This window comes from Phocoena phocoena, chromosome 7 (genome assembly GCF_963924675.1).
Source record: "Phocoena phocoena chromosome 7, mPhoPho1.1, whole genome shotgun sequence".
In the NCBI taxonomy this organism is placed as follows: domain Eukaryota; kingdom Metazoa; phylum Chordata; class Mammalia; order Artiodactyla; family Phocoenidae; genus Phocoena; species Phocoena phocoena.
The window spans coordinates 21,655,882-21,669,192 of record NC_089225.1 but is presented as its reverse complement, the minus strand read 5'-3'; the positions used below and the strand labels follow the sequence as shown (position 1 = coordinate 21,669,192).

The following is a 13,311-nucleotide window of genomic DNA, read 5'->3' as shown; positions in this document are numbered from 1 at the left end:
AAGGGGGAAGGGAGGGCCTGTGAGGTGTAGAGAGCTGAGAAGAGCAAGTTCCAAGTTTCTCAGTGGGCACAGCTGTAATTAGCCTGGAACTCTGCACTCCTGTTCTTTGCTTTTTTCCTTCTGTACACGGTGCTTTAGTTCTGGGAAATCTACATTGAGGACAGAAGAGAAAGAGAAGGGGGAAAAAGAAAAATGGGAAAGAAAAGAAGGAGGACTTTTGAGAGAATGAGACAGAATCTGGTCAGCAATCTGCTCCTAGATAGCTCCTGGATCCATTCTTGTGCCAGTGCAGAAGGCTGTGAATATCATGAAACAGGTGAGTTTGAGGTTCCTAAAGTATATACAAGTGGTGATGTCCTGTAGGCAGGCAGATCTGGAGCTGGTGAAAGGCTGAGGGGTACAGGCCTGCAAGGGCTCCCATCCCCTTCAAATGAAGCAATATACACACTAATACACTACAGCACACAAGTCATGAGTTTTTGGTTAAACCTTGTAAATATCTTGTGAATAGTGTCTTTCTCTATGTGTGTGTGCTAAAAGAATTACTGTAGCTTCGTGTCATCCTGTTCGGCATTTTAAAAAAAAATTATTTTTATGTGCTTGGAAGCCTCAAAAAATGGAATTGATCCAGGCTTCCTGTAATTTCTTGGAGCCCCAGGAAACAGAACTGGTTGGTGATACAGATTCAGAAGTCATCAGCACCAAGGCCTTGGTAAATTGAAAACAAGTGACTGAAGGGGATCGCCCAAGAGAGCTCCTTTATGGAAAAAGAGGGCTCTGGGACGAGAACATTTAAGGCACTCCCTAAAGAGGCGCCTACAGAGGAGGCTAACCAGGAATGGGCAAAGAGATAAGAGAAAAATCAAGTGAAACGAAGTTGGGAAAATATGGCCAAAGAGAGGGGAAGTCAAGAGGACACAAACCAAGAGTGCGTTTGAGAGGGGAAGTAATCAACAGCGTCAATTATTCGCTGATTTTTCCCGGTCAGCACCAACCAGAATAATTCTGCCAACTCCCCTCTCTCCCCTCCCCCTGGTACTGTTACTACGTCACTTTTGACGCTTACAGGGTTTCAGCCGGTGGTTTACAGTTTATGTCCTCCAATTACATGGCTCAAGCAGGAGGTCGGAATCTTACTCATTTTCCTCTTCCATAAGGCATTACGCCTCTTGCTCAATTAATATAAGTGAAACGATTTGAAGAACATTTGAAAAACCACCCCCGGGCAAAGATCTTACGTTTTAAATCGCTCCAGCAGCCAAATTCCCCCGGACACGACCAACTGCGCAGGCGCAGAGGCCGATCACCCGGCTTTCTCTGGTCTTTGCATTTGGCGCGAAATCTCCGTTTCGTGGGAGGGGCTGAGGGAGAGGCCGCGCTCATTGGACAGGTTTGGCGCGAAATCCCCGAGCTCCTGCGCCACGATTGGCTCCGGCCTTCCGGCGAAGGGGCGGGGCAGAGGAGGTGCGCGCCGAGCGGCAGCGTCCGGGGAGAAGCAACTCTGCGGTCCAGTGAGGCGCCGGCGGCCCCTCAGCATTAAGCAGCGATGGACCTCGCGGCGGCAGCAGAGCCTGGCGCCGGCAGCCAGCACCTGGAAGTCCGCGACGAGGTGGCCGAGAAGTGCCAGAAACTGTTCGTGGACTTCTTGGAGGAGTGAGTCGGAGGGCGCCCCTTACCCGCGGAACTTCCCCTCCCGCCCCTCGCGGCTTCCGGAGCCCGGGGGCGCCGTGGGCCCCGCGCGTGTTCGGGAACTGAGGGGTCGCGCGCCTCGGAGAGCGGGCCGCGGGGAGGAGGCTGGGCTGGTTTCCGGGGGTGAAATCCATCTGGAGCTCTTCCGCAAACTCCTGCCGTGCGCAGTGCCCTGGGCCGAGCGCTTTAGGCCCGTCGTTCAGTCCTCACAGCCTGTAAGGCTGGTGGTCGCGTAGCCCCCGGTTCCTTGTTCGGACCCTGAGGCTAGATGGAGATGAGTAACTCGTCCAGTTAGGCCGCGTGTCCTCAGGGTCGCGGGGAAGGCCGAACTGGCGTATGAATCCTGGCAGGGGCCTGACTGGGGTCCACCGAGGGCCTGGCAGCCCTGGAGCCCGTGGAGTTGAAAGGGCCGGAGTGAACCCCGTGGTTGACAGATGCTCGGGCGAGGGCCCAACCTGCTTATGGCGCTGAACGCACTCCCTCCGTCTCTTCCTTTCCTTCCGACCCTCCAAACCCCACTTTTCTTTTTTTCTGTTGCCTTTTTTAGGCTCCAGGCATCTCAAACCCCCTCTCCCTGGCTTTCAGCCACTGCCACCAGTTACTTTTCTTAGATCGTGCAGATATAGCTCTGCTTTCCCTGAGTGGGACTCTACCGCCTCCAGGAAGAAGTGGAAGCACTGCGGAATGTCTTAGGAAATTCTTTTTTTTTTTTTAAGAGCTCCGTTTTTTAATTTGATCATTTCTTGCATTTGAAGTTCTCCTCGATGACATCTTGGCCTGAGACTCTTTGCCATAGTCCTAAAAAAAAAAAAGTCATATGCGGTTTTACTAATATTTAGAAACTCCACTAAGTTGTTAGCACTAGTTATAGTGAAGCTTTTTAAAGATAAGCACATGTCTTACGAAAATGCTTCCCATCCTTAAAATTCTTTTAGCTATTCTCAAGGGCCTTAATGACTTCCGCATCTTTAAGGCTCATAACATGGCAGGAAATTCTTTTTTTTTTTTTTTATTGTGGTAAAACCTTTACCATTTTAACCTTTTTTTTTTTTTTCTTGGCCGTGCCCTGTGGTACATGGGATCTTAGTTCCCCAACCAGGGATCGAACCCATGCCCCCTGTTTTGGGAAGAGAGTCTCAACCACGGGACCACCAGGGAAGTCCCCATTTTAACCTTTTTTAAACACAGAGTTCACTGGCGTTAAGTACATTTACCTTGTTACACAGCCATCACCAACATCCATCTCCAGACCACTTTTCTTCTTCCCAAACTGAAATTCTGCACCCACTAAACAATGATTCACCATTCCCCCCCGACCCTCCTGCCCCTGACAACCACCATTCTATTTTCTGTCTATGAACTTGACTATTCTAGGTACCTCAGACTTGGAGTCGTACAATATTTGTCCTTTTGTGACCAGCTTACTTCACTTAGCATAGTGTGTCTTTGAGGTTTTCCATGCTGTAGCATGCGCCAGAATTTCCTTTTGAAGGGTGAATAGTATATCATTGTATGTCTATACCACATTTCGTTTGTCTCTTCATCCATCCGTAGTTATGTAGGTTGTTTCCACACTTTTACCACTGTGAATAATTCTGCTGTCTTGTGAAATTCTGATAGTTAAAACCATAGTTTAATTTATATTTCCCTACTTTTGGCAATGTTACTCTCTGCCTGACAGCTCTTCATCCTTCAAAGCCTAGCTAAAGAATCATACCTCATTTGTTAAACCCTAGAAACCTTTCATGCAGCACCAATCCTTTCTTCCCTTATGTTCCCAAGCTGCCATTTTCTGTCATCTCTGGTAATATATCTACCTGTCAGCCGTTTCATCTGAATGTAAATCCCATCCTTAATCCCCCCTAGCCACCACACCACATTACACAGGTCCTCAGTTATGTTTGATTTTAACAAATAATGTAATTACCTTTGCTTCCTTGAAGTTTGCCATGCAGCTGACTCCTGGGCACAATGATGAACAAGACAAATAATCCCTGTATTTGTTGGGGAAAAAATGTTAACGCCCTCTCAAAATACCAACTTTGATTGCCATTGCTTATGGGATAAGATCCAAATTCTTCACAGCTGCTTTTTCCAGTTTGATCTTCCACAGCCATTCTGTCATTATCCACACTCCTCCCATACCCTTCCTGACTTTGCTACATACTTGCAAACATCTGTAGCCAATCTATCTACCACTCATTTTTTTTCTTTCAAATTTTGAAAGTCTTTCAATGCCGAATTCCAGTGTTACCTTTTATATGCATGAAGCCTTTGTAGATGTTCCTGTTAGGCAAAATTAGTTTATATTCCCCTGTCACATTCTTTTACCTCCTCCTTTTTCTTTTTCCTTTTTATTTTATTGTGGAAAGAACACTTAACATGAAATCTACCTTCTTAACAAAATTTTAACTACTGTGTTATTGTTGTACAGTAGATCTGTTAGAGCTTATTCATCTTGCTTGACTGAAACTTTATGCCTGTAGTACCTCCACATTCTCCTCTTCCTCCTACCACCATACCACTCTTTGATTCTATGAATTTGACTTTTGGGGGTTTTTTTTGGCCTCTCCCAATGGCTTGTGAGATCTTAGTTCCCTGGCCAGGGATCGAACCCCGGGCTCACGGCAGTGAAAGCATGGAGTCCTAACCACTGGACCACCAGGGAATTCCTGAATTTGACTTTTAGATACCTCATATTAGTAGAATCATGCAATATTTGTCTTTCTGTAATTGGCTTATTTCACTTAGCACCATGTCCTCAAGATTCATCCATATTGAGACATTGCAGAATATCCTGTTTTAAGGTTGAATAATATTCTATTGTATGTGTATACTACATTTTGTTCATTCATTTGTCATGAACATTTAGATGTCTTGTCCCTCTCTTTAGTAGAAATGTCTCCTATGAGAGTGTCAACCCCAGCAGAGGGACGATGCTGTCATTTCCAGCCTGTGGTACCTCTGGCATAGTGCTTTGCAGATAGATATTTAGGTATTTAACAGTTATAACATGCTGTATTTGAAGGAGGAATTGATTTTTTTCTCAAAACTAATCTGCATGGTTATGTTAGAAGGACAAAAATCAAATATGTTCGTATGATACGCTTTTGGAAAAAACACACCAGCTTTACTTTGTGTGTATGTATGTTTCCTTTTTCCTGAAGGTCTTAGGTGCTGAAGCACCTCATTTCTGTGTATTTATTTGTATTTTGGTTCTTAAATCAACAACTAATCTGTCAGTTTGCTGTTTAGAAATTAAATCTTTGGATTTTAACCTGAATTTCTTTCTTTTTTTTTATATCATTAATAGAGTTGGGTTTTTTTGAGTTTTTTTAATTATCACTTTTTTTAATATATGGCAGGTTCTTATTAGTTATCTATTTTATACATATTAGTGTATATATGTCAATCCTAATCTCCCAATTCATCTCACCGTCACCACCACCACCAACAACCCCCCGCTTTTCCCCCTTGGTGTCCATACATTTGTTCTCTACATCTGTGTCTATTTCTGCCTTGCAAATGGTTCATCTGTACCATTTTTCTAGATTCCACATATATATGTTAATATACGATATTGTCTTTCTCTTTCCAACTTAACTTCACTCTGTATGACAGTCTCTGGGTCCATCCACATCTCTACAAATGACCCAGTTTCATTCCTTTTTATGGCTGAGTAATAGTCCATTGTATATATGTACCACATCTTCTTTATCCATTTGTCTGTTGATGGGCATTTAGGTTGCTTCCATGACCTGGCTGTTGCAAATAGTGCTGCAGTGAACATTGCGACACGTGTCTTTTTGAATTATGGTTTTCTCTGGGTATATGCCCAGTGGTGGGATTGTTGGGTCATATGGTAATTCTATTTTTAGTTTTTTAAGGAACCTCCATACTGCTCTCCATAGTGGCTGTATCAGTTTACATTCCCACCAACAGTGCAAGAGGGTTCCCTTATCTCCACACCCTCTCCAGTATTTGTTATTTGTAGATTTTCTGATGATGCCCATTCTGACCAGTGTGTGAAACCTCATTATAGTTTTGATTTGTATTTCTCTAATAATTAGTGATGTTGAGCATCTTTTCATGTGCCTCTTGGCCATCTGTATGTCTTCTTTGGAGAAATGTCTATTTAGGTCTTCTGCCCATTTTTTGATTGGCTTGTTTGTTTTTGTACTATTGAGCTGCATGAGCTGTTTAGATATTTTGGAGAGTAATCCTTTGTCCATTGATTCATTTGCAATATTTTCTCCCATTCTGAGGGTTGTCTTTTCGTCTTGTTTATACTTTCCTTTGCTGTGCAGTAGTTTTTAAGTTTCATTAGGTCCCATTTGTTTATTTTTGTTTTTATTTTATTTTCATTACTTCAGGAGGTGGGTCAAAAAGGATCTTGCTGTGATGTATGTCAGAGTGTTCTGACTATGTTTTCCTCTAAGAGTTTTATAGTGTCTGGCCTTACATTTAAGTATTTAATCCATTTTGAGTTTATTTTTGTGTATGGTGTTAGGGAATGTGCTAATTTCATTCTTTTACATGTAGCTGTCCAGTTTTCCCAGCACCATTTATTGAAGAGATTGTCTTTTCTCCATTGTATATCCTTGCTTCCTTTATCATAGATTAGTTGACCATAGGTGCGTGGGTTTATCTCTGGACTTTCTATCCTGTTCCATTGATCTGTATTTCTGTTTTTATGCCAGTACCATGTTGCCTTCGTTACTGTAGCTTTGTAGTATAGTCTGAAGTCAGGGAGTATGGTTCCTCCAGCTCTGTTTTTTCCTCTCAAGATTGCTTTGGCTATTCGGGGTCTTTTGTGTCTCCATACAAATTTTAAGATTTTTTGTTCTAGTTCTGGAAAAAATGCCATTGGTCATTTGATAGGGATTGCATTGAATCTATAGATTGCTTTGGGTGGTATAGTCATTTTCACAATATTGATTCTTCCAATATAAGAACATGATATATCTCTATCTGCTTGTGTCATCTTTGATTTCTTTCATCAGTGTCTTATGGTTTTCTGAGTACAGGTTTTCTGCCTCCTTAGGTAGGTTTATTCCTAGGTATTCTTTTTGTTGCAGTGGTGAGTGGGACTGTGTCCTTAATTTCTCTTTCTGATCCTTCATTGTTAGTGTATAGAAATGCAAGAGATTTCTATGCATTAATTTTGTATTCTGCAAGTTTACCAGATTCATTGATTAGCTCTAGTAGTTTTCTGCTGGCATCTTTAGGATTATCTATGTACAGTATCATGTCATCTGCAGATGATGACAGTTTTACTTATTCTTTTCCAATTCGGATTCCTTTTATTTTTCTTCTGTAATTGCCATGGCTAGGACTTGCAAAACTGTTGAATAAGAGTGGCGAAAGTGGACATCCTTGTCTTGTTCCTGATCTTACAGGGAATGGTTTCAGTTTTTCACCATTGAGAATGATGTTTGCTGTGGGTTTGTCATATAGGACCTTTATTATGTTGAGGTAGGATCCCTCTATGCCCACTTTCTGAAGAGTTTTTATCATAAATGGGTGTTGAAATTTGTCAAAAGCTTTTTATGCATCTTTTGAGAGTTGAATATTGTCAGAAGCTTTTTATGCATCTTTTGAGATTATCATATGGTTTTTATCCTTCAATTTGTTAATATGGTGTATCACATTGGTTGATTTGCATATGTTGAATCCTTGCATCCCTGGGATAAATCCCACTTCATCATGGTATATGATCCTTTTAATGTGTTGTTGGATTCTGTTTGCTAGTATTTTGTTGACGATTTTTGCATCTATATTCATCAGTGATATTGGTCTGTAATTTCTTTTTGTAGTATCTTTGTCTGGTTTTGATATCAGGGTGATGTCCTCATAAAATGAGTTTGGGAGTGTTCCTTCCTCTGTAATTTTTTGGAAGAGTGTTAGCCTTCTCTAAACCTTTGGTAGAATTCACCTGTGAAGCTGTCTGGTCCTGGCCTTTTGTTTGTTGGAAGATTTTTTCAATTTCATTACTTGTGATTGGTCTGTTCATATTTTCTGCCTCTTCCCAGTTCAGTCTTGGAAGGTTATACCTTTCTAAGAATTTGTCCATTTCTTCCACGTTGTCCATTTTATTGGCATAGAGTTGATCTTTGCTGTTGTTTTCTTTGTTTCTATTTCATTTATTTTTGCTCTGAGCTTTATGATTTCTATCCTTCTACTAATTTTGGGTTTTGTTTGTTGTTTCTCTAGTTCCTTTAGGTGTGAGGTTAGATTGTTTATTTGAGATTTTTCTTGTTTCTTGAGGTAGGATTGTATTGTTATAAACTTCCCTCTTAGAACTGCTTTTGCTGCATCCCATAGGTTTTGGATTGTCATGTTTTCATTGTTATTTGTCTCTATGTATTTTTTGATGTCCTCTTTGATTTCTTCAGTGATCTCTTGGTTATTTAGTAACGTATTGTTTAGCCTCCATGTGTTTGTGTTTTTTACGGTTTTTTTTCCCTGTAATTGATTTCTAATCTCATAGCGTTGTGGTTGGAAAAGATGCTTGATATGATTTCAGTTTTCTTAAATTTACCAAGGTTTGATTTGTGACCCAAGATGTGACCTATCCTGGAGAATGTTCTGTGTGCACTTGAGAAGAAAGTGTAATCTGCTGTTTTCGGATGGAATGTTGTATAAATATCAATAAATTCTGAGAAGAAAGTGTAATCTGCTGTTTTCGGATGGAATGTCCTATAAATATCAATTAAATCTATCTGGTCTATTGTGTCATTTAAAGCATGTGTTTCCTTATTAATTTTCTGTCTGGATGATTTGTCTATTGGTGTAGGTAAGGCGTTATAAAGTCCCCCACTATTATTGTGTTACTACTGATATCCTCTTTTATAGCTGTTAGCATTTGCCTTGTGTATTGAGGTGTTCCTATTTGGGGTGCCTATAAGTTTATAATTGTTATATCTTCTTCTTGGATTGATCCCTTGATCATTATGTAGTGTCCTTGTCTCTTGTAATAGTCTTTATTTTGTTTGGTTTTTTTGCGGTACACAGGCCTCTCACTGTTGTGGCCTCTCTCGTTGCGGAGCACAGGCTCTGGATGCACAGGCTCAGTGGCCATGGCTCACGGGCCTAGCCGCCCCGCGGCATGTGGGATCTTCCCGGACCGGGGCACAAACCTGTGTCCCCTGCATCGGCAGGCGGACTCTGTACCACTGCACCACCAGGGAAGCCCTATTCTTTATTTTAAAGTCTATTTTACCTGATATAAGTATTGCTACTCCAGCTTTCTTTTGATGTCCATTTGCATGGAATAACTTTTTCCATCCCCTCACTTTCAGTCTGTATGTATCTCGTATAGACAGCATATATACGGGTCTTGTTTTTGTATCCATTCAGCAAGCCTGTGTCTTTTGGTTGGAGCATTTAATTCAATCACATTCAAGGTAATTATCGATATGTATTTTCCTATTACCATTTTCTTAATTGTTTTGCATTTGTTTTTGTAGGTTCTTTTCTTCTCTTGGGTTTCCCACTTAGAGAAGTTCCTTTAGCATTTATTGTAGAGCTGGTTTGGTGGTGCGGAATTCTCTTAGCTTTTGTGTGTCTATAAAGCTTTTGATTTCTTCATCGAATCTGAATGAGATCCTTGCTGGGTAGAGTAATCTTGGTTGTAGGTTCTTTCCTTTCATCACTTTAAATATATCGTGCCACTCCCTTCTGGCTTGTGGAGTTTCTGCTGAGAAATCAGCTGTTAACCTTATGGGAGTTCCCTTGTATGTTATTTGTCGTTTTTCCCTTGTTGCCTTTAATAATTTTCTTTTTCTTTAATTTTTGTTAGTTTGATTACTGTGTGTCTTGGCGTGTTTCTCTTTGGGTTTATCCTGCCTGGGACTCTCTGTGCTTTCTGGACTTGGGTGACTATTTCCTTTCTCATGTTAGGGAAGTTTTCAACTATAATCTCTTCAGATAGTTTCTCAGGTCGATTCTCTCTCTCTTCTCCTTCTGGGGAGGAGAATGTTGCATGCAAATGTTGGTGCATTTAATGTTGTCCCAGAGATCTCTTAGGCTGTCTTCATTTCTTTTCATTCTTTTTTCTTTATTCTGTTCCGCAGCAGTGAATTCCACCATTCTGTCTTCCAGGTCACTTATCCATTCTTCTGTCTCAGTTATTCTCCTGATTGCTTCTAGTGTATTTTTCATTTCAGTTATTGTATTATTCATCTCTGTTTGTTTTTTACTTCTTCTAGGTCTTTGTTAAACATTTCTTGCATTTTCTCAATCTTTGCCTCCATTCTTTTTCCGAGGTCCTGGATCGTCTTCACTATCATTATTCTGAATTCTTTTTCTGGAAGGTTACCTATCTCCCCTTCATTTAATTGTTTTTCTGGGGTCTTATCTTGTTCCTTCACCTGGTATAGTCCTCTGCCTTTTTATTTTGTCTGTCTCTCTGTGAATGTGGTTTTCGTTCCACAGGCTGCAGGATTGTAGCTCTTCTTGCTTCTGCTGTCTGCACTCTGGTGGATGAGGCTATCTAAGAGGCTTGTGCAAGCTTCCTGATGGGGTGGGTAGAGCTGGCTGTTGCTCTGGTGGGCAGAGCTCAGTAAAACTTTAATCCACTTGTCTGCTGATGGGTGAGGCTGAGTTTCCTCCCTGTTGGTTGTTTGGCCTGAGGCGACCCAGCACTGGAGCCTACAGGCTCTTTGGTGGGCGACACCAGGAGGGCTCATACCTAGGAATACTTCCCAGAACTTCTGCTGCCAGTGTCCTTGTCCTCGCAATGAACCATAGCCACCCCCTGCCTCTGCCAGAGACCCTCCAACACTAGCAGGTAGGTCTGGTTCAGTCTCCTGTGGGGTCACTGCTCCTTGCCCTGGGTCCCGATGTGCACACTACTTTGTGTGTGCCCTCCAAGAGTGGAGTCTCTGTTTCCGCCAGTCCTGTCGAAGTCCTGCAGTCAAATCCCGCTAGCCTTTAAAGTCTGATTCTCTGGGAATTCCTCCTCCCGTTGCTGGACCCCCAGGTTGGGAACACTGACGGGGGGCTCAGAACCTTCACTCCAGTGGGTGGATTTCCGTGGTAAAATTGTTCTCCAGTTTGTGAGTCACCCACCCAGCGGTTATGGGATTTGATTTTATTGTGATTGCGCACCTCCTACCGCTTCATTGCAGCTTCTCCTTTGTCTTTGGATGTGGGATATCTTTTTTGGTGAGTTCCAGTGTCTTCCTGTTGATGATTGTCCAGCAGCTAGTTGTGATTCTGGTGTTCTCACAAGAGGGAGTGAGCACACGTCCTTCTACTCCGCCATCTTGAACCAATCTCCTAACCTGGATATCTTGATTTAATATTTTCTAATCAACAAATACTAACTATTCTTTTATTGTTGGTATGTACAGTTAAGAGTGGAAAGTGTTAAATCAAGAAATTCAGATTTAAACCTGAAGACGTAGTTTTCCTATGTTCCCAGCTTTGTACAAAGCATTTTAAAGGCATTTTCTCATTTAATCTTCACAGTGATCTTAGGAGATAAGATGATGTTCTAATCTTTTTTATTATGTTTTTTTTTCAAACAGAAGAGGGACAGGTTTAGAATAGGTAAGTAACTTGCCCCAAGTTATACAACTACTAAAATGGGCCTGTCTGACCCTAAAACTGATGGTCTTTAACCAATATGCTGAATTATCAGGCATTCACATTCTTCTTTTTGCTGCCTAATTCTTAGGTTTAATGTGACTTGCATGTATCTACAGGTTCCAGAACAGCGATGGAGAAATTAAGTACTTGCAGTTAGCTGAGGAGTTAATTCGTCCCGAGAGAAACACATTGGTTGTGAGTTTTTTGGACCTGGAGCAATTTAACCAGCAACTTTCCACCACCATTCAAGAGGAGTTCTATAGGTTTGGTGTATTAATCTTTACTTTAAATAGACATGTAGCCTGGGAAGCCAGCTATTCTTAGAACGGAAGTGTTCATTTGTGAGGCAAAAGGGCAGCTGTCACAGAGGCCCTTTGATACAGCCAGTGGTCATTTTAGTGCTGCTCTGAACTAATTTAAGCCTTTGTGGAGTTGACTGTTTTTCACATGCGAATGTTGAAAACCTTTGTTTTCTATGTAGTTTTTCCAGGTGTTAAGAGGATTGCTTTGTTTCAGGCTTCAGTGCTATTGCTATGTCATTCATTTAATCCACTCTCCCTCCCCATATCATATAAAATCCCTTGAAACATTTTAAAAGCTGAATGGTATTTTTTTGGCAGAAATTAGACATTAGGCTTTTGTTTTGCTTTCGATTGCTATATAAAGCCAAAAATATCTTTCTACACAAAACTTAGTTTAAGTAAAATCAGGTTAAAATAAACACTGTGGACTGTTATGAAAGAGAAATGAAGACCCAGGAGTAAGGAGTCACAGTCCTGTTCTTTTACCTGGTATACCGGGAGATGGAGGATTTGTCTCGGTGTTTCTAGTCATATATGGCTATCAAGAACGGTTAGAGGGATAAGCAGCAGAGTTTATTGTGATAGTATGTAGCAGGAAAAGTTGTACTGACAAGTGAGAGGGAAGTAGAAAATCAGGGCTGATGGTGGAAACACCTGTGCCTGTACCTCATGCACAGACCGTGCCACAGTTTTGTCTCCTGAAAGTAGCTGATTTTTCAGAGGACTTCCAGAACCTACCACTTAAACCAAGCTGCCTCAGCTATTTAAAACTTAAGAGAACATGCACACTTCCATCTAACCAGTCAAGTGAAACGTTTCTGCCAACTTGCTCTCAAATCAGTACACAAATTCCTTCCCTGCCCTTATCTACTTCCTATCAATCAAGAATAAAACCTGGAAGAAAATAGTAGGCCTTGACAAGTGGGAGGCTGCCTTGCTAGGTAGTATACTGCCCACGTGGTTCAAGTAGAGTCATCTTGGACAGAGGAGTGACCTGCTGTGTGCATGCTAAATGATTATTTAAAAATAATAGGTTTTCAGGAGCAGCATTTTATCTTTGGTGTTTCTGTTGTCTTAGATATATTTATGGTGGAATAGGAGAGGATTGAAGATGCTCTAAACCTGGATCAGATGATAGAAGTGTCCCACAGAGTTAAATTCTAAAGCTTGGTTGTAACCAGATGAAATTCCTTAGTTTTAGCTGTTGGGAAGCATAAGGGGAAGGAGCCCTTGGTAAGCCTCTTGAAGTTGTCAGTTGATTTACTTTTTGTTTGTTTTTCAGAGTTTACCCTTACCTATGTCGGGCCTTGAAAACCTTTGTCAAAGACCGTAAAGAGATCCCTCTTGCCAAGGACTTTTATGTTGCATTCCAAGATCTTCCTACCAGACACAAGTAAGAAACCCTTCCTTGAAAAAAAAAATTCCCCAAATAGTATAGGCATCACTTAATTGTCAGAAAGCTCAGAAGGTTGTAGTCTCAGGTCTATAAAGAGTTATATCCAGGTCTATAAAGAGTTATATCCAGTTATCCAGAAGATTTAGTTTTGGAAAATATGTATTCCCAGGAAAATGGGATGGGAAGTATGTTAAGTGAAGCAATTTCTGGGGATTATAGTATTTTAGGGCACCTTTTAAGGGATGTTGAGGTGAAAAATTAGTGAGAAAATATGAAAACTGAGAACAGTCACAAAAATTAATGAATTGTCAAGAGCTTAAATAGCATAGC

General features: G+C 41.3%; 1 protein-coding gene across 1 annotated transcript in view; it reads left to right on the top strand.

The window, feature by feature from the left end:
* Nucleotides 1-1,495: 1,495 nt before the first annotated feature.
* Nucleotides 1,496-13,311, top strand: part of MCM6 (minichromosome maintenance complex component 6) — a 44,915-nt gene continuing 33,099 nt past the window's right edge. The window contains exons 1-3 of the mRNA XM_065880463.1: nucleotides 1,496-1,653; nucleotides 11,400-11,546; nucleotides 12,868-12,978. Of these exons, the coding sequence (XP_065736535.1) occupies nucleotides 1,547-1,653; nucleotides 11,400-11,546; nucleotides 12,868-12,978 (365 nt within the window). The 5' untranslated portion in view covers nucleotides 1,496-1,546. The remainder of the gene's footprint in view (nucleotides 1,654-11,399; nucleotides 11,547-12,867; nucleotides 12,979-13,311) is intronic.